This window comes from Plecotus auritus (assembly GCF_963455305.1).
Source record: "Plecotus auritus genome assembly, chromosome: 2".
Classification (NCBI taxonomy): domain Eukaryota; kingdom Metazoa; phylum Chordata; class Mammalia; order Chiroptera; family Vespertilionidae; genus Plecotus; species Plecotus auritus.
This window is the reverse complement of record NC_137771.1, coordinates 73,262,596-73,288,730: the sequence shown is the minus strand read 5'-3', so window position 1 is coordinate 73,288,730 and position 26,135 is coordinate 73,262,596. Positions and strand designations below refer to the sequence as shown.

The 26,135-nt window shown below is 39.2% G+C and overlaps 1 protein-coding gene across 4 annotated transcripts in view; it reads left to right on the top strand.

Moving 5' to 3' along the window:
• Nucleotides 1-26,135, top strand: part of EVI5 (ecotropic viral integration site 5) — a 207,545-nt gene that overhangs the window by 91,453 nt on the left and 89,957 nt on the right. For 2 of the 4 annotated variants that reach the window (XM_080655651.1, XM_080655653.1), the window contains exons 11-14: nucleotides 7,547-7,600; nucleotides 8,986-9,015; nucleotides 9,390-9,422; nucleotides 9,981-10,127. In XM_080655651.1, the coding sequence (XP_080511777.1) occupies nucleotides 7,547-7,600; nucleotides 8,986-9,015; nucleotides 9,390-9,422; nucleotides 9,981-10,127 (264 nt within the window). The remainder of the gene's footprint in view (nucleotides 1-7,546; nucleotides 7,601-8,985; nucleotides 9,016-9,389; nucleotides 9,423-9,980; nucleotides 10,128-26,135) is intronic. The other 2 variants (XM_080655652.1, XM_080655654.1) reach the window with 2 other exon arrangements.

The following is a 26,135-nucleotide window of genomic DNA, read 5'->3' as shown; positions in this document are numbered from 1 at the left end:
TGGGTTCCCTTTTTATTTTGTTGATGGTTTCTTTTGCTGTGCAGAAGTTTTTCATTTTGATGTAGTCCCATTTGTTGTTGTTGTTTTTTCATTTATTTAGTTTCTCCTCTAAGTTTCCTTTGCCCTAGGAGATGTACCCAAAACATGTTGCTGTGAGAGATGTCTTGAGATTTTGCTGCCTATAGTTTCTTCTAGAATTTTTATGGTTTCATGACTTACATTTAAGTCTTTTGTCCATTTTGAGTTTATTCTTATATATGTTATAAGTTGGTAGGCTAGTTTCATTTTTTGTATGTACCTGTACCGTTTATTGAAGAGACTGTCTTTACTACATTGTATACTCTTTTTTTTTTTTATAAATATATTTTATTGATTTTTTACAGAGAGGAAGGGAGAGGGATAGAGAGTTAGAAACACTGATGAGAGAGAAACATCGATCAGCTGCCTCCCGCACACCCCCCACTGGGGATGTGCCCGCAACCAAGGTACATGCCCTTGACCGGAATCGAACCCGGGACCCTTCAGTCCACAGGCCGACGCTCTATCCACTGAGCCAAACCGGTTTCGGCTACATTGTATACTCTTACCTTCTTTGTCAAATATTAATTGAGCATAATGGCTTAGATCGATTTCTGGGATCTCTGTTCCATTGATCTATATGCTGTTCTTATGTCAGTACCAGGCTGTTTTGATTGCAGTGGCTTTGTAGTATAACTTGATATCTGGTATTGTGATCCCTCCAACTTTGTTCTTTTTCAAGATTGCTGTGGCTATTTGGGGTCTTTTTTGGTTCCATATAAATTTTTGGAGTATGTGTTCTAGATCTGTGAAATGCTGTTGGTAATTTAATAGGGATTGCATTGAATCTATAGATTGCTTTGGGTAGTATGGACATTTTAATGGTGTTAATTCTACCAATTCATGAACAGTGTATATTCTTCCGCTTGTTTATATCTTCCTCTATCTCTTTTTTCAATGTCATGCAGTTTTCTGAGTACAAGTCTTTTGCCTCCTTGGTTAAGTTTATCCCTAGGTATCTTAATTTTTTTTGTTGCTATGGTAAATGGGGTTGTTTGTTTAGTTTCTCTTTTTGATAATTCATTGTTGGTATATAAAAATGCCATCGATTTCTAGGTATTAATTTTGTATCCTTCTGCATTGCCAAATTCTTTTATTAAATTCAGTAGTTTTTTGGTGGCGTCTTTAGGATTTTCTTTGTACAATATCATGTCATATCTGAATAATGAGTTTTACTTCCTCCTTTCCAATTTGTATGCTTTTTATTTCTTCTTCTTGTCCGGTTGCTGTGGTTAGGACTTCCAGTACTATGTTGAATAAGAGTTGTGAAAGTGGACATCCCTGTCTTGTTCCTATTTTTAGGGGAAATGGTTTTAGTTTTTGCCATTGAGTATTATGTTGGCTGTATGTTTGTCAAATATGGCCTTTATTATGTTGAGGTATGCTCCCTCTATTCCCACTTTGCTGAGAGTTTTTATAAAAAATGGATGTTGGATTTTGTTCAATGCTTTTTCTATGTCAATTGATATAATAATGTAATTTTTGTCTTTTAATTTGTTTATGTGATGTATCATGTTTATTGATTTGCAAATATTGTACCAACTTGCATCCCTGAAATAAATCCAAGTTGGTCATGGTATATGATCTTTTCAGTATATTGCAGGATCCGATTTGCTAATATTTTGTTGAGCATTTTAGCATCTATGTTCATCAGGAATATTGGCCTGTAATTCTCTTTATTCGTAGTGTCTTTATCTGATTTTGGAATTAGGATATTGCTGACCTCATAAAAAGAGCTTGGAAATGTTCCTTCCTCTTGGATTTTTTAGAATAGTTTGAGGAGGATAGGTGTTAGTTCTTCTTTGAATGTTTGGTAAAACTCCCCTGTGAAGCTGTCTGGACCAGGGCTTTTGTTTGCTCTGAGTTTTTTTTTTTTTTTTTTATTACTGCTTCAATTTCATCAATTGTTATTGGCCTATTCAGGTTTTCTGATTATTCTTATTCCGTTTTAGGAGGTTATATTTTTTTAGGTTAAGATTTATTTGTTCTAAATTGTAGTCTATAAGATACAATAATTCATAGAAAAAATTTTTTCTTGATCTGAAACTTTGTTAAATTTTTGTATTTACTGACAAAATATTAGATTGAATTGACAGAAGAAATTTCTGAGGAAGACATTTTTTAGCAGGAGTTTAGGGGAAGAGCAGGGTTGGAAGATGGCTGGATTGAGTTGTTTAGTAAATTGATACAAAAAGGTGAGGAGTTTTGAGATTAGAGTGATGACAAAATGGAGGGATAACACCCTGCGACGCTCACCCTGAACCAGCTGCGGCTCAACCAAGGGCCACTGACATACATCTCTCTCTCCCCTGGGCGGGGGCCCAGTCCTGCCCCCCATCCTGCCCCCAGACCCTCCGGCCCCCAACACTAACCCCTTCCTCCTATAGGCCGAGGCTGGGGGCTTGGCTTGGCCTGGCCAGCCCCGCCCGCTCCCGGGGACACCAGTGTTGTGAGTGCATGTGAAGCGGGCCCAGCGCCCTCCCTCCTGGGGCCACTCACACTACACCTCTTTCCCCTCCCCACCGCCCCAGAAACCCTTCCGTGGCATTAGAAGGTTGGACGCAGGCCCGTCCCCCTCCTCCCGCTCCTGACTGGCCCCTTGATCAGTGTTGAGCCTCCTCCCACACATCCTCGGTTAATCCTTGGTGATGATTTTGGCAACTTCGGGAATAAATGGCAATTCTCATGAAAAAAATAAAATAAAATAAAAAAAATGGAGGGATAAGAGTGGATTCTAAAATGAACGGTTTATTTATATAGGGGATTAGTATGAAATTATATTGGTTGATATGTGCAAAAAGATTTTTTTTTTAACATAGAGTGTTTTAGATTTAATACTTTATGGCAGTAACTTGACAGGGTGGGGCATCAGGCATTGAACAATTAGGTGAAAATTTTTTAAAATCTGGTTTTACTTTTTGAACTATGAGAAAGGTGCTAATAATTCAAGCTCTTAATGTTCTTACATTTAAAACACCTCATGATGGAAAACATCTCATTCTTTTTTTTTTTTTTTCTGACATAGACATTAAACGTTTATTTCTCTTTTTTTTTCTTTTTTTTTAAAATAAATCTTTATTCAGATTATTACAATTGTTTCTCCTTTTTCCCCCCGTAGCTCCCCTCCACCCAGTTCCCACCCCACCTTCTGCCCTTACCTCCCCCCCACTGTCCTCATCCATAGGTGTATGATTTTTGTCCAGTCTCTTCATGAACCCCCCATACCCCTTTCCCCCTGAGAATTATCAGTCCACTCCCTTTCTATGCCCCTGATTCTATTATATTCACCAGTTTATTCTGCTCCTCAGGTTTTTAATTCATTTGATTTTTAGGTTCACTTGTTGATAGATATGTATTTGTTGTTCATAATTTTTATCTTTACTTTTTTCTTCTTCCTCTTCTTTAAGAATACCTTTCAGCATTTCATATAATACTGGTTTGGTGGTGATGAACTCCTTTAGCTTTTTCTGATCTGTGAAGCCTTTATCTGACCCTCAATTCTGAATGATAGCTTTGCTGGGTAGAGTAATCTTGGTTGTAAGTTCTTGCTATTCATCACTTTGAAAATTTCTTGCCATTCCTGTCTGGCCTGCATAGTTTCTGTTGAGAAATCAGCTGACAATCGTATAGGTGCTTCCTTGTAGGTAACTAACTGTTTTTCTCTTGCTGCTTTTAATATTCTCTCTTTGTCTTTTGCTCTTGGCATTTTAATTATGATGTGTCTTGGTGTGGTCCTCTTTGGATTCCTTTTGTTTGGGGTTCTGTGCGCTTCCTGGACTTGTAAGTCTATTTCTTTCACCAGGTGGGGGAAGTTTTCAGTCATTATTTCTTCCAATAGGTTTTCAGTATCTTGCTCTCTCTCTTCTTCTGGCACCCCCATAATTCTGATGTTGGTACGCTTGAAGTTGTCCCAGAGTCTTCTTACACTATCTTCAACTTTTTGGATTTTTTTTTTTGCTTTTTGCTTTTTCGGTTGAGTGTTTTTTGCTTCTTTGTATTTCAATTCTTTGACTTGATTTTTGTGTTCCTCTTGTCTGTTTTTGGGTCTCTGTATAATATTTTTTATTTCAGTCAGTGTATGTTTAATTTCTAGTTGGTCCTTTTTCATATCTTCGAGGGTCTCGTTATATTTATCGGCCTTTTCTAGGATATTCTTGAAAAGCCTTATAACCGTGGTTTTGAATTCTATATCCAGTCGTTAGTTTTCCTCCATTTCTTTCGTTTGTGATCTGTTTCTTTGACGCCGCATTTTCTTTTTTTTTTTCTTTTTTTCTTTTTTTTTATTTTTTTAAAATAAATCTTTATTCAGATTATTACAATTATTTCTCCTTTTTCCCCCCATAGCTCCCCTCCACCCCTTTCCCACCCCACCTTCTGCCCTTACCTCCCCCACCACTGTCCTCATCCATAGGTGTATGATTTTTGTCCAGTCTCTTCATGAACCCCCCATACCCCTTTCCCCCTGAGAATTATCAGTCCACTCCCTTTCTATGCCCCTGATTCTATTATATTCACCAGATTATTCTGCTCCTCAGGTTTTTAATTCACTTGATTTTTAGGTTCGCTTGTTGATAGATACGTATTTGTTGTTCATAATTTTTATCTTTACTTTTTTCTTCTTCCTCTTCTTTAAGAATACCTTTCAGCATTTCATATAATACTGGTTTGGTGGTGATGAACTCCTTCAGCTTTTTCTTATCTGTGAAGCTCTTTATCTGCCCTTCAATTCTGAGTGATAGCTTTGCTGGGTAGAGTAATCTTGGTTGTAGGTTCTTGCTATTCATCACATTGAAAATTTCTTGCCACTCCCGTCTGGCCTGCATAGTTTCTGTTGAGAAGTCAGCTGACAGTCGTATGGGTGCTCCCTTGTAGGTAATTAACTGTTTTTCTCTTGCTGCTTTTAATATTCTCTCTTTGTCTTTTGCTCTTGGCATTTTAATTATGATGTGTCTTGGTGTGGTCCTCTTTGGATTCCTTTTGTTTGGGGTTCTGTGCGCTTCCTGGACTTGTAAGTCTATTTCTTTCACCAGGTGGGGGAAGTTTTCGGTCATTATTTCTTCAAATAGGTTTTCAGTATCTTGCTCTCTCTCTTCTTCTGGCACCCCCATAATTCTGATGTTGGTACGCTTGAAGTTGTCCCAGAGTCTTCTTACATTATCTTCAACTTTTTGGATTTTTTTTTTTGCTTTTTGCTTTTTCGGTTGAGTGTTTTTTGCTTCTTTGTATTTCAATTCTTTGACTTGATTCTTGTGTTCCTCTATTCTGTTTCTGGGTCTCTGTATAATATTTTTTATTTCAGTCAGTGTATGTTTAATTTCTAGTTGGTCCTTTTTCATATCTTCGAGGGTCTCGTTATATTTATCGGCCTTTTCTAGGATATTCTTGAAAAGCCTTATAACTGTGGTTTTGAATTCTATATCCAGTCGTTTGTTTTCCTCCATTTCTTTCGTTTGTGATCTGTTTCTTTGACGCCGCATTTTCACTGCTTCCCTGAGTTGGTAGGGTAAATTTGTGTGCTAGGTTTCCTATATGGCCCAGTGGGTCGGCCTCCCCAGTTAACCTGAGGTGGACACTCTTGGTGCACCCCTTTGTGGACTGTGTGTACAGCCTTGTTGTAATGAAGTCTTGATTGTTGTTGGTATCACTGGGAGGGATTGACCTCCAGGCCAGTTGGCTGTAAGGATCAGCTGTGTCTACACTGGGAGAAGTTCGGTGCTGGAGACAGCCTTATAGGATTAGACTTGCCAAATTGCAATAGCCTCTGTGCTCAGCTTGAATGGTGTGGAGTCTCAGGGCGGAGCAGACAGTCTTGGCTTCCCGTCAGCCTTGCCCTTGCGCGCACTCGTAGACCTCTGCCTTCCCCAGCTCCCAAGTCTCCGCCCGAGAGTCCAGACTCCCCCCACAAGAGCGTGGCTCCCCAGGGGCTCGCCTGGAACCGGGGTTCAGTGCAGTCAGAACTGGGGCCCAGTGGAGTCAGGAACCTCCGACTCCCTTCCACTAGGGAAAGCCTGTGGCAACCTCCGCAGCCTTTGTGCGCACTGGCGTGTGCGCGCACACTTTCAGTCCTCCGCCTTCCCCGGCTCCGGAGTCTCCGCCCGAGAGTCCAGACTCCCCCCACAAGAGCATGGGTCCCCAGGGGCTCGCCTGGAACTGGGATTCACTGCAGTCATAACTGGGGCTCAGTGCAGTCAGGAGCCTCTGACTCCCTTCCACTAGGGAAAGCCTGTGGCAACCTCTGCAGCCTTTGTGCGCACTGGCGCATGCACGCTTTCAGTCCTCCGCCTTCCCTGGCTCCCGAGTCTCCGCCTGAGAGTCCAGACTCCCCCCGTAAGAGCGTGGGTCCCCAGGGGCTCGCCTGGAACTGGGGTTCAGTGCAGACGGAACTGGGGTTCAGTGCAGTTGGGTGCTTACTTCCCCCTTCCGCCAGAGAAAGTCAGCCAGGCTCTCAGCCGCCCTTCCTCTCTGCGCGCACAAAGACCCTTTGCCGTACCTCCAATTCTCTGTGAGCTTTTCTTTCCTTCTAGTTGTAGAATTTTCACTCAGCCAGCTTTCCTGTGGTTCTGGATGGTGTCCGTTCTGTCTTTTAGTTGTAGTTTTGAAATTGTTGTGCGAGGCAGCAGTTTAGGTGCTTACCTATGCCGCCATCTTGGTTTCTCAACATCTCATTCTTTATCTTTTCAGAATGTAAGGAATTCTACAACTTGGCATATATATGCATTATAAATTGAGACTGGTCTAGTTAAAAACAGTTTTGTTTTTTTTTAAATATATTTTATTGATATTTTACAGAGAGGAAGGGAGAGGGATAGAGAGCTGGAAACATCGATGAGAGAGAAACATCGATCAGCTGCCTCCTGCACACCTCCCACCGGGGATGTGCCCGCAACCAAGGTACATGCCCTTGACCGGAATCGAACCCGGGACCCTTCAGTCCACAGGCCGACGCTCTATCCACTGAGCCAAACCGGTTTCGGCTAAAAACAGTTTAATACTTATTCTATGAGCATGCATTTTGCAGATTTCTTATTTTGTAAAAATTTGATAGACATTTGAATATTGTTCATGTAGATAGGCTTTGTAGGAGATAAATGAGTTAGAATCATTTCTATCTAATGCATATGTTAAGACATAAGAAAATACAGCATTGAAAAAAAATACAGCATTGGTTTAGTCATTATGACAGGTACAGAAAAGAAAGGGCTTATTTCTGTATGTACTGTAGAATATATTTAAAATTGAACCACAGTTGAAATGATAAAGGTCATTTTCTTTGCCATGTATTTCTTACTCTGAGTCTTTAAGAATTTGACAGATAATAATATAACCATTCCTTAGGTTCTTTTCTTATTTATAAAGTGTGATGTATTTTTAAGGACTATGATTTAGGTATTTTTTCCCCTTTCAGGAATGCTTGCAACCAAACCATTTTTTGTTTGTTTGTTTGCATTTTTCTTTCTTTTTTTTTCAGAGGTTACGCACGGAAAATAGGCTTTTAAAACAACGCATTGAAACATTAGAAAAAGTAAGTAAATGACTACTTATGTAAGCTTCTGTTAAATACACAGTTTTCCCCCCTGTCTATTTTATATAAAGAAATCTAGCTTATATGTCTCCAAAGTTGTGGTATTAACTGCTTAGCTTGCCTAGCGTACTACTTAATTAACTAACTTGTCATTAGTAAAAATTGATCACTACTAGCTCTTAAACTTTAAAGTTTTAAGTAAGATATAGTAACATTTGTTTTCTTTAGATAAAATGTATGTTATTTTGAGGTAACTTAATTTAAAATCTGTTATTTATAGTATTTTCAAATATTGCCCTTTCTAGCCATATATTAAATGTGGCAATGACTCATATAAGGCCTAGCTAGGATTGCTTTTAGTCAAAATGACTGACTGATTTCTTATTTAAAAATTCACCATGATTTTCAACACTGGGGAATTGTGCTTAAACTTTTGGTTTTTAAAATTATTTTGATACCACTTGTTACCTATTCCTCTTTGTTTCATGTAAAATAACTGGGCAAATGTGGACATATTGCATTCTTTCTTATATTATGCTTTTGATATAATGTCTTTTGTAGTCTTGTTTCTGATGCTGTAAGAATGTATTGAATAATAAAAGTATAGTGTAAGAGTTTTGGTTTATTTTAAGAAAAACATCTGAATTTATAAAGTCTTTGATATTTTTGGGGTTTTGTGTTTGATTAAAGGTGAGAGAAAGTAAACTTAAAAGTACTCTTTATGATATTGCCAATTATCTTTAAATCTTCCCTGAAAATCTATGGATCAATATTCAAGAAAGCAATAAATAAAAAATGGATAGTTTGCATTTTTGTCTTTTGTTTGGAAAGTATTAATGGTTTTATATTAAATAGTGCTGCACAAGGACCAGGATGCTAATTACATGCCTATTTTTGATGTATGATAATTGCAGGTTCACTATATTAAATCAAAAGTAGTTTTCCTATATTTTCTTCATCTTATTGGAGTTGCTTTGATGACAATTCTACTTTTTTGGTGATCTGCAAAAAGGTTGAGCTTAGTGTTTTTTTTTTTAATTATATACTTTTTTCCAATAAATACTCAGTTTATAGTAAAATATATATCATCTTAGTGGTCTTTTATCTTTGGAGTGAGATATTTTCACAGAGAAAGCATTTCTATTTTATTGAACCTTCACAATGATAAAGGTGCTGTTAGAAAGAGTTAAGCTTGGATTTTGATTCTAAAAACTAAGTACCTTTTTTATTGACTTAGATGGTCTACGTGTGTCCACTTAGAATTCTATAAATACATATGTATCAAATTCTGCAACCAAAAAGTTTAATCAGTTATTGCTAGGGTGTATTACCTTGAGCTCATTTATTTCATTTGTGATATTTTTCTTGCTTTGCGTCTTTGGAAGTTGGGGTTGCACAAACTGCTGTCACACTTTGTAAGTGGAATTACTTACTCAAATTCCTTCTTCCTTTCATATAAGTGGTTTGACAATGTGACTGACTCTAAAAATAAAGATTTAAAAGTATGCTTTAAAGGGAAAATATTTGCTTGTTCCAAATAATGGAAAACCTCTTGGAATTTGTGTTTAGTCTCTTCTAGTACATGACTTTCTGCAGCCTATTCTTTAATATATTTTTTAAGGTTTAAGAATAAAAACACATTCAGTAAAAAAAGCTTTAAAATCTTCATGTTTATTTTAATTACATGAAAAGTAGGTGGAATTTGGGTATGCTTTGTTTCTTCTTATTCCTAATTTTATCACCTTTATTTCTTTCCCTTACATGTCTATCTGAATTTTTCCTTTTGTAGGAAAGTGCTTCCTTGGCAGATAGATTGATACAGGTATAGTTTTTTATTTTGTTTTTTTAGCATTTTCTCTAACTTCTAAGGAAAGTCTTAAATGTCGAGATTTGTATTTTAATGCATGCAATTTTACATGCATTCCCCCCCCCCCAAAATAATATTTTAGGTGGTATATATGGGTGTAAGCTTATTCTTGATAACAGGGTGTTATCTTGGTTTATTAAAATAAGCACCTTTTGCACGTTTTAAAGCTAACCTTATTTTAAAGTATTACAAAATGGCAATCAGTGGATTCTGTGAAATTAACTACTTATTCATTGACATTTAGTCCTGCATGTACAATTCAATAATATTGCATGAATTGAATTTTTATTGACTGAAACAAGAATTGTTCTTAAGATTGTCAGATGAATTTTTCATTATTTCCCCAAAATTTGCTGGAGCAATAATGAGCTGCTGGCTAACAATTGCTTAGGCTGTTCTGTTCTCTGAGGTGATTTAAAAAAAAAAGTCAAAATAAATAAGTAAACCTCACAAAGACAGTCTTTCTTGACTCTATCCTAAATTGCTTTATACACACAAAAATTATGTCCTAAGGGACAAGTGACAAGAGCCCAGGAGGCTGAGGAAAACTACCTCATAAAACGGGAACTGGCCACCATCAAACAGCAGAGTGATGAGGCCAGTGCTAAGCTGGAGCAGGCTGAAAATACCATCAGGAAGCTCCAGCACCAGCCGCAATGGGTAAGGAGTCCAGTGGTACTTTTTCTCACCTTTCTCATTTCCTTTCCTTTAAATTCTTTTTAAAAGCACAGCTTCTGTGCTCTTGTTATAATAATTTTCTATTTCAATTAAGTTCTGAGTCTTATGTTCTGTAATAGTGTCTTATTGTGGCCTAAAGTTTCCTCATTCTAACATTTTTTTTTCTGTCTACGCAGTTTTGTTAGTAATAGGTACTATTTTCTTTATGTTTTCAGTCGTAGAAAATAAGTGATGTACGTCAGACCTTTTTTTCAAGTTTTATAAATCTGTTTCATAATAGGTATTTTGCCATGGATAATTTTAAAATCACAACTTCAGCTAGTTTTTGTTAAAGGTGCAGATGAAATACTATCCAATGTAGAATACATGTAATTATCTCATTTAAAGCTTTGATAATGTGGTGATTTATGTTTTATGAAATACTACTAGAGGCCCGGTGCACGAAATTTGTGCACGGGGGTGTGTGTCCCTCAGCCCAGCCTGCACCCTCTCCAATCTGGGACCCCTCGAGGGATGTCCGACTGCCCATTTAAGGATCGGGCCTAAACGGGCAGTCAGACATCCCTATCACAATCCAGGACTGCTGGGTCCCAACTGCTCGCCTGCCTGCCTTCCTGATTGCCCCTAACCTCTTCTGCCTGCCAGCCTGATCACTCCCTAACCACTCCCTTGCCAGCCTGACTGATGCCTAACTGCTCCCCCTGCCAGCCTGTTTTCCCTTTACTGCCCTCCCCTGCAGGCCTGGTCCCCACCAACTGCTCTCCCATGCAGGCCTGGGTCCCTCCCAACTGCCTTTCCCTGCAGGCCTGGTCGCCCCCAACTTCCCTCCTCTGCCGGCTTGGTCACCCCTAACTGCCCTCCCCTGCAGGCTTGATTGCCCCCAACTGCCCTCCCTTGCAGGCCTGGTCCCTCCCAACTGCCCTCCCCTGCTGGCCTGATCACCCACAACTGCCCTCCCTTGCAGGCCTGGTCCCTCCCAACTGCTCTCCCTTGCTGGCCATCTTGTGGTGGCCATCTTATGTCCACATGGGGGCAGGATCTTTGACCACATGGGGGTAGCCATCTTGTGTGTTGGAGTGATGGTCAATCTGCATATTACTCTTTTATTAGATAGGATAGTCTTACCTTCTTATACCAAGACATTAAGTTATGGGTTAAGGTATATGCTTACATTTTTTTTAAAAGTAAAGAAGTTGTCAAAATGAAAAAGAATGAACTTACAAAAATAATGTTAACTAAGAGTACTGAACAGCCACTGATTGTACAGCTATCCTCAGGTGTCTTTTGACACTTAGACATAGTTTTCTGTTGGCAAATTCAGACTAGAGTGATCTTAATCAAGAATACGAGAGTTTAAAAGAAAAGTCAGCTGTTAACCTTAGAAAAGATATTTCTTGTTTCAGTTTTCTGTTTTCAAGTAGGAGTTAGATATTAACAGGGTAGGCAGAGAAAGGTTGTGTTAACCCTGGAACTCTTTACGGATTGGGAAGCAAAAAACATAATTACTTCAAAGTGGACATTACTTTTATTCAGTGAAATTAAGAAACAACATCATATGGGTATAAAAATCAGAAAACTAAAAAAAAATTGACAATTGAAAAAACCCAACATCAATTAATTATCGTCTATTAATATTACTGAAGATGGTTTAAAAATGAATAAGAGAGTGGTAAAGAATACTCAAAAGATAGAACTAAAATATTTTGATCTGTCTTTGTATGCAATGTCAATAATATAAGAGCATAAAAATAGAACAAGCAGAATTGAGGGTAATGTTAGGAGTTAAGCTGAACTGAGTTATCAGTACAATGTGATTTTGTTATAAGGATAGATGAGTATATATTTACATTTAGCATAAGTTATAGTCATATACATCAGAATCATGAATTACTAGTGTTTTTGCATTGTTTTTCAAATACTGAAACCTTTGGGTAGATATGTATAAAAATATAGAATGTTAGTTCATAATGAAAAAGTTAAGTGGGCAAATAAAATTGGGCAGAATAAACTGAAGCTTTTGAAAATTATGTGTAACAAAAATAATCTTTGTGCTTTTTTTTCATGGACAAGATAGACCCACAATATAGGGCTAAGATATAACCAGGAGAAAGCAGATCCCCACTTCAATTTTATTTCCATTTGTTTTCTCACTAAGCAGACATTCTCCTTTGGAATAAATTATAAAACAGATAGAATAAAGTAGAGATGAACAAAATAGGTGAAAGTTACAGAGCTTTGGTTAAATTTCTGATTTTATTTTATTTACAATATATGTGAAGTATGTTTCAGAATTGTATAGGATGGAATATTTCAGAAATGCCACTAATATGTTGATAGTGAATCAGGATTCCAACATATTTAAACAATCTATTCAGAATAAGAAACTGAAATAAAAGATTATCTCATAGAAATCAACCTGTAACTTTGCCTTTAAGTTTAAAATTCAAAGCTATATCATAGACTTAGAAATTTTGACAGGAATCAAGACTTAGCCAATAATGTAATATGGCTGCCCTCCCCTCCCCAGCCCCACCCCCTAAATTGCAAGTATGGTTTTCCTAGAAGAATAATGATCCAATTCAGTTCTAAGTAGTAGAACATTTGTAGTGTTGTATTTAGTTTGAATACCAGAACTCATGTGAAATGTTTACAGACTATGTTCTGGACAGTATAAGAAAGACTGTGGAAGCCCAGGATATATTTAGATTATACTAAAGAAGATTTTATAAGAACACCATAGTATAGTCATTTTCAAGTATTTGAGAGGTAATCTTATATCAAACTAGAGGCCCAGTGCATGAAATTCGTGCACTCGGGGGCGGGGATCCCTTAGCCTGGCCTGCGCCCTTTCGCAGTCCAGGAGCCCTCGGGGGATATCCAGCAGTCGGACATCCTTAGCGCTGCCGCGGAGGCAGGAGAGACTCCCGCCACCACCGCTGCACTCTCCAGCTATGATCCCGACTTCTGGCTAAGCGGTGCTCCCCCTGTGGGAGTGCACTGACCACCAGGGGTCAGCTCCTGCATGGAGCATCTGCCCCCTGGCGGTCAGTGCGCATCATAGTGACTGGTTGTTCGCTGTCAAGCTGAAACCGGCTCTCTGACATCCCCCAAGGGGTCCCAGATTGCGAGAGCTCCCAGGCCAGGCTGAGGGACCCTACTGGTGCACAATTGGGGCCAGGGAGAGACGTGGGAGGTTGGCCAGCCGGGGAAGGACCGCAGGAGGGTTCTAGGGTGTGTCCGGCCTGTCTTGCTCAGTCCTGATCGGCCGGACCCTAGCAGCAAGCTAACCTACCGGTCAGAGTGTCTGCCCCCTTGGTGGTCAGTGCACATCATGGCGAGTCATTGAGCGGCCATAGCATATCATTAGCATATTACTCTAGTTGATTGGTTGAATGGCCAACTGGATGACCGTACACATAGCATATTAGGGTTATATTATATAGAACTAGAGGCCCGATGCACAAAATTCGTGCAAGGGGCTTGGCCCTCGCAGCCCAGCTGCCTTGGCCAGCCCTTGCAGCCCCTTGCAGCCTCAGCCAGCCCTTGCAGCCCCTCACAGCCCCTCGCAGCCTCGGCTGGTCTCGTAGCCCCTTGCAGCCCCGGCTTCATCCAAAGGTCATCTGGACGATTGTTTGGCTATTCGGTCTAATTAGCATATTAGCTCTTTATTATATAGGATTATTTAGCCTTTGTTTGATATTGCTCTAGAGAGCAGAATGTACTTAAGATCCAAGGACTCAAAATCTTATTCATTTGAATTTTGACAAATAGAGTAGTTGCTTAGCAAATAGTGGGCATAATACTAATATAAAGTGAACATCTATTGCTAAAGGTTTTTGACCTTCCAGTATAACTTTATGAATTCTTCAGAACTCAGAATAAGGATTTAAATCTGTATTCCAGCAGTAAGTATTGAATTACCAATATAATCACCACCACCACCTTCTACTGGCAATACAGATGCTCTTCTACTTATAATGTAATTATGTCCCATAAAGCCATAAGTTGAAAATATTGTTAAGTCAAAAATGCATTTAATACACCTAACCTAATGAACGTCATAGCCTAGCCTACCTTAAATGTGCTCAGAACACAATATCCAAATTGGTTGTTTACTCTATTGATCACGTGCCTGACTGGAAGCTGTGGTTCCCAAATCTTTTTTTTTTTTTTTAGTTAAAATTCTTTCCATGCCAAGACCATAGTAAATGGACACTAAAGTATTACTTTTTTGACCCAGATCTTTATATAACGCTCCTTTTTTTCCTTTTCTACAAATATAAGTAGCAGCCAAAATACATAGTCACGAGAAAGAAAACAATCTGACTATTCTGTACTTATTGTCAAGATATCAGGTTTAGTTTGTACAAACACTTTGTACTTTGCTTAATTCTATATGACTCTGATGTGACAATTTGATAATAGAGCCATGTATTCAGTTATTCACTGGAAAAATAATGTACAAAGTATTGTCCTACTTCCTGAGAGTGCAATAGTAAACAAGAAAAAGAAGATCTGGTATTACATGAAGTGTATGTTCTAGTTGAGGAGAAATATATTAAATAAATAAAATTTTAGGTGATGTTAAGGACATTATCCAGAAAAAGGCAGGCTACAGAATGGTAGAAAATATTTGCAAATCATGTATTTGATGCGGATTTAGCATGCAGAATATATAAAGAACTTTTAAAACTCAACAAAAAGACAATCCAATTTTAAAATGAGCAAAGGACTTGAATACACCTATTGCCAAAGAAGATTTACAAGTGGACAAGAACATATGAAGACACTCAACATGTTTAGGCTTTAGGGAAATGCATATAAAACCACATGAGGTGCCAATTCACATTCACTAAGATGGCTCTAATAAAAAAAGCTAAACAGTAAATAAGTGTTGGCAAATTGATGGAGAAATTGGAACCCTTGTACAAAGTTAGTGGAAATATAAAAAGGTCAACTGCTGTGGATAACAGTTTTGTGGTTCCTCAAAAAGTTAAACAGAGTTACCATATAAAATAGAGTTATCTTATAACATAGAATTACCCATAATTCATCTACTAGATATATACCTCAAAGATTAGAAAATGGGTATCCACACAAGTATGTAGCAACACGTTTGTGGAAACATTATTCACAAAAGAGTGGTCACAGACCAAAAGACCATTAATGGAAGAATGGATTAAAAAATTGTGATATATACATATGATGAAATATCATTCAGCCATAAAAAGGAATTAAGTACTGCCAGCCCTTGCAGCCCCTCACAGCCCCTCTGTCAATGTAAGAGCCCAGCCTGCATGGCTCAGTGGTTGAATGTCGACCCATGAATCAGGAGGTCAAGGCTCGATTCCTGGGTTGCAGGCTTGATCTCCAATGTGGGGTGTGCAGGAAGCAGCAGATCAATGTTTCTATCTCTATCCCTCTCCTTTCCTCTCTTCCTAAAATAATATAATTAATTAAACATATTTAAAAAAAGAAATGTAAATAGCATAACAACTAATGAGGGTGGTTCTCCACCCCCTAGTAATTGAAGGAGACACAGAATATCTTCTTTGACTTTTAAGGGCATTCAGTTAGAAATTAATAATATATATCTGGAAAATCCCCAAATATTTCCAGGAGTGAAGGATCAAGGTGGTCTGCCTGTAACTGTCGGACACAAAGTATTAATTGCACTGGGAGGGAAATTGTAAAAAGATGAAAAAGATATACCATGGAAACACTAAACTAAAGAAAGCTAGAGTTTCTGTATTAATGTCAGACAAAGTAGACTTTAAAACAAGGGATAGTTCCAGGAATAAAGAGGGACATTTTGTTGATAGTAATAGAGCCAGTTCACCAAGAAGGCATAACAATCTTATATACAATTGTATGTGTTTAGGAATATGTCTTCAAACATATGTCTGCTCCTAATAGAGAGCATGAAGCTGAACTGATAGAACTGAAAGGTGAAGTGGACAAATCCACAGTTACAGTTGGAGTCTTCAATACCCCTTTCTCAGTAATTGATGAAACAACTAGGTAGAAAATCAGTATGGGTTATAGAAGACCTAGACAGCATTGTCAACCAACTTGAGCTGATTGGTATTTATGGAACACTTTATCAGAATACATATTTAGCACAATACGTATTCTTTTTAAGCGCACATGGAACATTTACAAAGCTAGAAGATATTCTGGGCCATAAAATAAACTTAAAAATTTTTAAAGTAATTGAAGGAGACACAGTGTATCTTCTTTGACTCTAACAGCATTCAGTTAGAAACTAATAATATATATCTGGAAAATCCCCATATATTTGGAAATTAAACCACATATTTTTACCTATTGTGAAAGAGAAAATTTCACAGAAGATTAGAATATATTTTGAATTAAGTGAAAACGAAGACATAACTTTATCAGTATGGTTAGTGGTTGAGCATCAACTCATGAGCCAGGAAGTCACGGTTCTATTCCCGGTCAAGGCATATGCTTGGGTTTCGGCCTTGATCTGCAGGGGGCAGCCGATTGAGGAATTCTCTCTCATCATTGATGTTTCTTTCTTTTCCTCTCTCTCTCCCTCTCCCTCCTTCTCTCTGAAATCAATCAATAAAAAACACTAAAATGTATGGGATCCCTAAAGCAATACTTAGTAGAAAATTTATAGTATTGAATGCTTATATTAAGAAAGGAAATAAGTTTCAAACCAATCTAAACTTCTACCTTAAAAATCTAGACATATAAGAATAAATTCAACATAAAGTAAGTGGAAATCAATGAAATTAAAATATCACAAAACAAAAATGGAGAAAATCCCTGAAAAACTGGTTCTTTGAAATGATTAATAAAGTTGATAAACCTCTGTCTACTGACTAAAAGGAAAAGAAAGAACCAGTATCGTGGATGACATTGACTTTTTACAAATGTAGCCAAGTTTTCTTGTCTGATATTCTGTGTGCGTCTGATTGCTTCCTTGTGGTATCATATTTCCTATAAACTGGATTCAGTTAAACATTTTTAACATTTGGATGATAGATAATGTTGTGAACTTTATTTTGATTTAAATCAGAAAGCACATAATATAAATGGTTCTTACTATTTAGTGATGTTGAGTTTGATTACCATCCTAAGTTTGGTTCCGTTGACTCTTGCCCTTGTAAAGGTATGGTTTCTTCTTTGCAACTATTAAATAATCTGTTGGGAAATATTTTTGTACCAAGTAAATATCTTGTGTTCTGTTCACTGACCTTTTACTTAATGGTTTTAGCATTCACTGATTGGGTTTCCAAAATGATGATTTTCATATTTCATTTTTTTCTACACTTACTAGCTAATGCTCCTCTGTAAAGAGACTTTTCTTCCCTCCCACCCCCTTAACATCTCTTCCTATGTTATAATACTGCTTAGCTTTACTTGACATTTCAAGAAAAAGGCATTTAATTTATAATATTGGTCAGTTGATGTAAGTCTTTCTAGAGTGATGACTTTATAGTCTAATAAGAGTTTTCTTTTTCATTTTTATTTATTTAAATTTTTAAAAATTGATCTCAGAGAGGAAGGGAGAGGGAGAGAGAGATAGAAACATTAATGGCAAGAGAAAATCATTGATCAGGTACCTCCTGCATGCCCCCCTATTGGGGATTAAGCCTGCAATCCGGGCATGTGCCCTGACTGGTCATGGTTCATGGGTTGACACTCAACCACTGAGCCACACCAGCTGGACTACAATCTAAGAGTTTGATAAACTCTTATGCTGATGATTAATATGCCTATAAATCTGGACAGAGGTTTTATCCCAAAATTAATTTTGACTTTAGTCTAAGATTAAATGTTTTACATCCATTTGTAATCACTTTTTCTTTTCAGCTTAAATAGTAAACGAGAGTCCTCTATAATGGTAATAATTGTTTTAACATTTTCTTCAGCATTAAAAAAAAATCTTGCACTTAAGAGTATATAAGTAATCAGAGATAAACTTCCATCTTAAAGGATGTATATACTTTTTCAGATGTTTGGGAGAAATCATTTAAAAATGATGTACCAATTTTTCAAAAAATTTCATGTGGCAAATATTTAAGTAGTATATTCATATTGCTTGGCAAAAATTTTTTAAAAGACTATTTGGATCAAGTAGTAGGAAGGATTACAAACATTATTTGGGGCTCATATGCTGAGGTGCAGAGCAAGATACAACTTTTCATTTAATTTTTTTCTGTTGTAATTTTGTCTTGTGGTATAGAATCTTATTCTAGACTACTTGCCTTATGTAATAGTTTTTTCAGATGCTTTAGATGTGACAATAGAGATGTAACATATTTCCACACTATTATAAATTCTACTAGAGGCCCGGTACACGAAATTTGTGCACGGGTAGGTTCCCTAGGCCTGGCTGGCGATCAGGGCCAATCAGGGCCTTTCTTTCCCAGGCTGCCAGCCGGGGCCTTCCTTCATTCTGCGCGCCCCCTGGTGGTCAGTGCACGTCATAGCAAGCGGTCAACCTCCTGGTCAGTCGAACTCCCAAGGGGACGTTTTGTATATTAGCCCTTTATTATATAGGATGGGCTTTATAGATTATTTTTGCAACATTCAATTACCACTCCCCATGTTTAATATAAAATATATAATAGAGGGTTTTGTTGTTGTTTTTGTTGTTTAAACAAAGAGTTGACTAATTTATTCACTCAATACTGTTTGCTCACCTAGTATGGAAAGCACAGTTTAGTTCTGACTGTACAGTGATAAATCAGTCAAACTATCCCAGGTCAGGTCTTAAACTTAGTTGCTTAATGTATAATTAAATCTAGAGACTATTTGATATATCTATATAGACAATCCTTTTTCCAATTTAGATTTTTGTACTTGGTAATACAAGAAGCCTCTTTAAGAACAAATATTTGCTACTCACTGTATCACTCATATGTCCTTCTAACATTGAATGTGAGAATTCATTCTTTTGTTTTACTCAGGACACAAGCAAGAAAGATTAATAAGGGCTTTCTAGCTTATCTTTTTCCTTGTAACTTTTGCAACACCAGAAAAGCATGTGAGATTGAAAAGCAGAGATTCTACTTATTAAAATTTTTTTTCTGTGAATTGCATTAGCATGGGATTGCTGGTAACACAGGAACATTAAGAGATTCATTGACAAAAGTGAACTTGATGTAAATATAGGGAAGTCATTCATTATTTATATATTTTTAAATAAGTGACCCCTTCAGCCATCATAATTGTGGCAGTTGTCATTTGGTAAAACAAATTGTATATTTGTCCAGGTTACTAATTTGAATATGAAATATAATCTAAGAATTTCTTATTATAAGAACATAACGTGAGCTGTTTAAATTTTTGTAGATGCTCAGTTTTTTGTTTTTGTTTTTTTAAATATATTTTGTTAATATTTTACAGAGAGGAAGGGAGAGGGATAGAGAGTTAGAAACATTGATGAGAGAGAAACATCGATCAGCTGCCTCCTGCACACCTCCTACTGGGGATGTGCCCGCAACCAAGGTACCTGCCCTTGACCGGAATCGAACCTGGGACCCTTCAGTCCGCAGGTCAACGCTCTATTCACTGAGCCAAACCGGTTTCGGCAATGCTCAGTTTTTAAATGTTATAGCATTAATTCTTAGAACGGTACATATAAAAACAGTATATCAAGCTCTTTAAAATAGGGTTGGGCAAAAGTAGGTTTACAGTTTTTCGTATGGAAAATCCTATCTAATAAAGAATAATATGCAAATTGACCGTACCTCCACTACAACCACAAGCCACGCCCACCAGCCAATCAGGAGTGAATATGTAAATTAACCCAACCAAGATGGCTGAGGCCATGGCGCGAGCAGGAGGCTTGGGTTTCCCTGGTAATGGAGGAAGCCAAGCTTTCTGCACACCCTGGCCAGCCTCCACTCCAGGCTACAAAGTTTTAATTATAGAAGATACATAAATACCAACAAAAATGGCTGTGGCCACAGAGCAAGCAGGAGGCTTGGCTCTGCTCAAGGCTACAAAGTTTCAATTATAGAAGATAAATAAATCCCAGATACCAGGGCCTCCGCTTGGGTCACTGGGGGGCGTGGCTGGCCTGCAAACCACCACAGGCCCCTCGCCCAGGCCACCCCACACACCAAGGGAACCCCCACCCTGATCCAGGACACCCTTCAGGGCAAACCATATAGCCCCCACCCGTGCACCAGGCCTCTATCCTGTCTAATAAAAGAGCAATATGCAAATTGACCATCGCTTCAAAACAAGATGTCTGCCCCCATGTGGTCAAAGATGGCTGCCATAAGATGGCCAGCAGGGTAGGACAGTTGGGAGGGACGAGGCCTGCAAGGGAGGGCAGTTGTGGGCGATCAGGCCAGCACGGGAGGGCAGTTGGGAGGGACCAGGCCTGCAAGGGAGGGCAGTTGGGGGCGATCAAGCCTGCAGGGGAGGGCAGTTAGGGGTAACCAGGCCTGCAGGGGAGGGCAGTTAGGGGCAATCAGGCTGGCAGGGGAGCAGTTAGGCATCAATCAGTCTGGCATGGGAGTAGTTAGGGGGCAATCAGGAAGGCAGGCAGGCGAGCAGTTGGGAGCCAGCAGTCCTGGATTGGAGAGGGTGCAGGCTGGGCTGAGGGACACCCTCCCCCCTGCATGAATTTCGTGCACCAGGCCTCTAGTAATACAATAATAATACAAGAATAAGCTCTGTATCATGTATTCAGAACTGTAAACATACTTTTGCCCCACCCTGTATTATTTCAATCCTTTTATGGCTTAAAGGCTAAGAACATAGGTTTAACAGAATTGTTGATTGCTGTTTAACCTTGCTGAGTCTTGTTAGTTACCTTATTAGTAAAGTCATAGGGATGTAATGGGTAGCATAGGGAAAATAGTCAGTAATATTGTGATAATTTTGTATGGTTACTGGCCTTAATGTGATGATCACATTGTAAGATTTATAAATGTCATATTACTATGTTGTACACCTGAAACTAATACAGTGTTATCTATCAACTATACTTTAATAAATAATAAATTTTAAAAAAAGAGATGAAGGTTAAATGAGAATATAAAGTGCTTAGTGTTTGTGTGGCACATAATAAGTACTCACTAGATAATAGCTCTTATCATCATCATCATTATAAACTTTTTAAACCCTGTTTTATAAATAGTACTTTTTTTCTCTTATGGGAAAAACAAACAGATAGTTTACAGTCCACAGCAGCATATTTTAACATGGCCACTTTGATGCCAATCCTGCCACTCACTGGTTGTGTGTCCCTGGACAAGTTACTTAACTTCTCTGTGCTATAGTTTGTCCTGTGTGTAAGAGAGGGTTGTTGAGACTTAAGTGTGTTGTACTTTAGAATAATACCTTGTATGTAGTGAGTGCTCAGTCAATGGTAGCTGTTGTTAGAATTAGTATTAACATTATTCAATTATTATGATTCTACCAGATTGCTTGGCCAATAGCATAGACTGTTAGTAACAAAAAAACAACAACAGCACACACACACACACAACAAAAACAAAACTTACAAAGAGTTAAAACTGATAAGGTAAAATTTTTAGTAGACTAAAAATTGATAGAAGTATCACAAGTATCACTTTCCTGACAAAACTTAGATCTGCAAAAGTTTGAACAGGGAAAATTCAAAATAGTAGAAAATAATGACCAAAAAAGAGAATTCAATTGCAGAAGCTTCAATGGGTCAAATTTTAAATGGACCAAAAACAAACAACAACAATAAAACACCTAATCAACAAATTAAATCTTATTTATAAAATTTACCTTGTATTAGTCTGTTCACCAGAGAAACAGAACCAATTTCTCTCTCTCTCTCTCTCTCTCTCTCTCTCTCTCTCTCTCTCTCTGTCACACACACACACACACACACACACACACACACACACAGATTTATTGTGAAGAATTGGCTCACGCCATTATGAAGAATGAGAAGTCACACAATCTGCTACCTGAGACCTAGGAAAAAGCCAATGGTATAATTCCTGTCTAAGACCAGAGGTCTGAGAGCCAGGGAAGCCAGTGGTATAAATCCCAGAATTTCAGTCCAACTGTCAGGAGGAGCGCAAGCAGGCAGAAAGGAAATGAAAGTTTTTAAAAAGAATGCTATTTTTATTTTATTTTATTTATTTTGTCAACCTTTACTCAAGGACATTTTCCTATCAATTTTTCAGAGAGAGAGAGTGGAAGGGAGGGGGAGAAATAGAGAGAGAGAAACATCAATGTGAGAGAGGCACATCGATTGGTTGTCTCCCACCTGCACCCTGACTGGGGCCAGGGATCGAGCCTGCAAATGAGGTATGTGCCCTTGAACAGAATCGAACCTGGGACCCTTCAGTCCATGGGCCAGTGCTCTACCCACTGAGCAAAACTGGCTAGGTCAGGAAATGAATTTTACCTTTCTCCTCTTTTTGTTCTATTTAGCCATCAACAGATTGGATGATGCTCACGCACACTGAGGAGGGCAGTCTACTAAGTCATCTGGAAACACCCTCATAGACACACCCAGAAGTAATGTTTAATCTGGGCATCCCATGGCCTAGCCAATTTGACACAAAATAAACCATCACAAGTCCAGCCCTTATCAACTTGGCACCCATGTGCATCTCCATAAACCATACTTAATCTCCGCATAAGGTCATAATAAAAGGTCATAATTCTGCCTAGCATGATGCAGTTATCCTACACACAACCAAAAATGCAGTAAAGCCTTCCCCAGAAGAGGAGGTAAAGTCCTTGAGTGATGTTTTCTTGATATCCTGTAACTTAAATACTATGATGTAAAATTAACAGTACTTATCTAGTACTATAATATAAAGTTAATGCATCTTATATTAAACTAGAGGCCCAGTGCATGAATTCGTGCACAGGTGGGGTCCAGCCGGCCTGCCCCAATTGGGGTGGATGGGGGCTGGGCCTGTTGGGAGGAGGAGATGGCGGGAGGTTGGTCAGCTGGCCCGCCCCAATTGGGGCCTGATCAGGGCTGAGCCAGCTGGGGGAAGAGGCCGCGGGCGATTGCCCAGTGGGCCCTGCCCCTGATTGGGGTTGGGGGGCCGATTGGGGGCAGGGCTGACCATGGAGAGGGGCTATGGGCAGTTGACTGGCTGGCCCTGCCTCTGATGGGGTGGGGGGGCCAATCTGGGGTGGGATCAGGCAGGGGGAGGGGCTGCAGGAGGTTGGGCTGGCTCCGCCCTCTATTGGAGTGGGGGCATGATCAGGGGTGGGGCCAGTAGGGGGGAGGGGCTGCAGGCTGATCAAGGTGGTGGGGGCTCATCGGGGGCGTCGCCAGCCGGGAGGAGGGGCTGCAGGAGGTTGACTGGCCAGCCCTGCCCCCTATTGGGGTGGGGGGTGCGATCAGGGGCGGGCCAACCTGGGGGAGGGGCTGCGGGCCTATCGTGGTGGGGCGGGCTGGCTGGGGGAAGGGAGGGGGAGTTTGGCCTGTGGCCAGCTCTTGATGGAGTGGGAGAGTCTGATCAGGGGCAGGCTGGCAGGGGGAGGGGCCGTGAGGTTGGCTGGCCAGCCCCATCCCCTGATCGGCAGGTTCGCTGGTCACAGTGGGTGTCATAGTGACCGGTCATTATGGTTGTTAAGGCCATTACAGTCGCTGGCTTTTTATATATATAGATAAGGGAATAAGAGGAAAGAAGATAGGTAGGTAGATAGATAAATGGATAGATAGATACACACACAAACATATTCATAGCAAAATTAAAAGGAACTACTCATATACATATATGCATAGACATAGACAATAGGGTGTCGAAGGCCTAGGGCCGAGGCCATGGTCAGAACCGGGTGCAGGAGGCTTGCGGGGGGCGGGGGGGAGGGAATATCTGTAATACTCTCAACAATAAAGTTTATAAAGCGGAACTACTTAGGACAATTACCATCCTCATTTCTGTAACAGGTCATGTGGTGGTAGTATTTATGATTGACTACCTTTTTCCACTACCCACTCTATTTCCTTTGCCTTCAACAAGTACCTTAGCTGGTCATGGTTCTTTACCTGGTGGGGTGACCCAAACCTTCATTTCTGAAGGTTCTAGATTGGTTTGTTGTCATTTTTCATTGACCTTAATCATGGGGTATGATAATACTAAGAGGCACCCTAAAGGATTTCCTGTATTCCAGGCATACTCTTCCTAGTCTCTATTGTGGACTAGTAGTCCAGTTTCTCCTTAGTAGTCAGTATCAGTCACCCAGCCAGCACCTTAACTCCCTTCTTTGCCTATTGATTCAGAGGCATAAGGATCTCAAAGTGGCCAGGTGAGTCTACTTCCAGTTTAGTGAAATTATTGTTGTGACTCTTGGTGGAAGGATTCCTCCCTCTGGAACTAAGATCTGAAGATCAGCGGAGTGTAGAGTCTCAAAGCAGATATTTTGCTGGTGAGTCACTAGGGGTAACAGTGAGTGGTATCATTCCTATTTCTACCTCTTGATTCCTGTATCTGCGAATCCTTATTATGGAAAAAAACCCATATATTGGACACTGATCCAAAGCATATTCATACTTCTGGAGAACCTTGCTCCAGTCCTGCAAGGTATTGCCATTTAGCTGGCACTGTAACTAAGTCTTCAGAAAAGCCATTCCACTGTTCTGTCTAGCCATTTTCTTCAGGATATTAGGGAACATGGTAAGACTAATAAATTCTGTGAACTTGAGCCCATCATTGCACTTCTTTTGCTGTGAAGTGAGTTCTGTGTTCAGAAGCAATGCTGGTGGATAAGGCATTCTTTAAGTACATTGATGCTAATTTGACAATGCATGCAGGGAACGCATACCCATATCCTGAGTGCGTGTCTAGTCCAATAACAAAATGTTGCCCCTTCCATGTTGGAAATGGTCTAGTGTAATCAACCTGCCACCAGGTAGCTGACTGATCGGTGCCATATCAGGGATTTCGTGTTGGTCTCTGCTCCTGGCAGATGGGACACTCTGCAGTGGCCATAGCCTCAGTGAGTGGAAATCCATGTTGTTGAGCCCATGCATAACCTCCCCCCCCTCCACCCCGTCACCATGACCACTTTGTTCATAAGCCTGTTTGGGGACAATGATGGAAGTGGCTAGGAAGGAGGCTGACTGGTATCCACAGAATGGATCATCCTATCCAATTGATTTTAAAATGAAAATACTTTTTGTCCAACAAAAGTGTGTGTGAATATAATTGGCCAGGGTGGAAGTGGCTTAGCGGAGTTAGATTCATCCTGAATACTTTTTAAAGGTATTTCAGTGTTTGTATAATGTTCAGTAACACATTTGTATTAATAAATGTGGAATCAAAAAAATTCCTCTGGCTCAAAACAGTAGGGTCCAGGTGGAAGAATTATAAAAATGCTTTCTATTCATTTCAATTTAGTGTGAAATGTAACATAAAATACTGATACCCACTAAACAGGAAGGGATATATGTAGGACTACTGCAGTAGTCCAAAGAAAGAGTTGAGGGCATGAACAAAAACAAAGACAATAAAGGTGGAGAGGAACAGACAAATTCAAGAGATATCTGGAAGAAAAATTATTCAGGTTCTATGATTATAAGGGGAATATAAGAGGGGAAGTTTTGACTTGGTCATATGTTAGATGGTGGGATTTTTAGCAAAATAGTAATACATTAGGGAGGAAAGATGGGGAGTTGAGTTTTGACATGTTGAATGTGAGGTGAATATGAGATCAACCAGATTCAGAAGACCAGTAGGAAATTGTGAATATGGTTCTAGCTTAATAAAAAGATGTGGGCTGGAAATATGGACTTGAGAGTCCATTCCATTCCATTCCATTCCATTCCAACATTGTTTGTCCTCTCTTTCTCTTCTTGTCCCTCTTTGTCTCTACCTTCCCCATTTTGTTATTTTAATAGATGCTTCCTTGGTGATATCATACATCTTCTAAGTAGACTATATAAAGACAGTATCTGTTACTGCCTATACATGCAGACTACTATATAGACAATGGAAGAAATCACATAGGATGGATTTACAAAATAAGAAAATTAAAGGAAAGATTGAG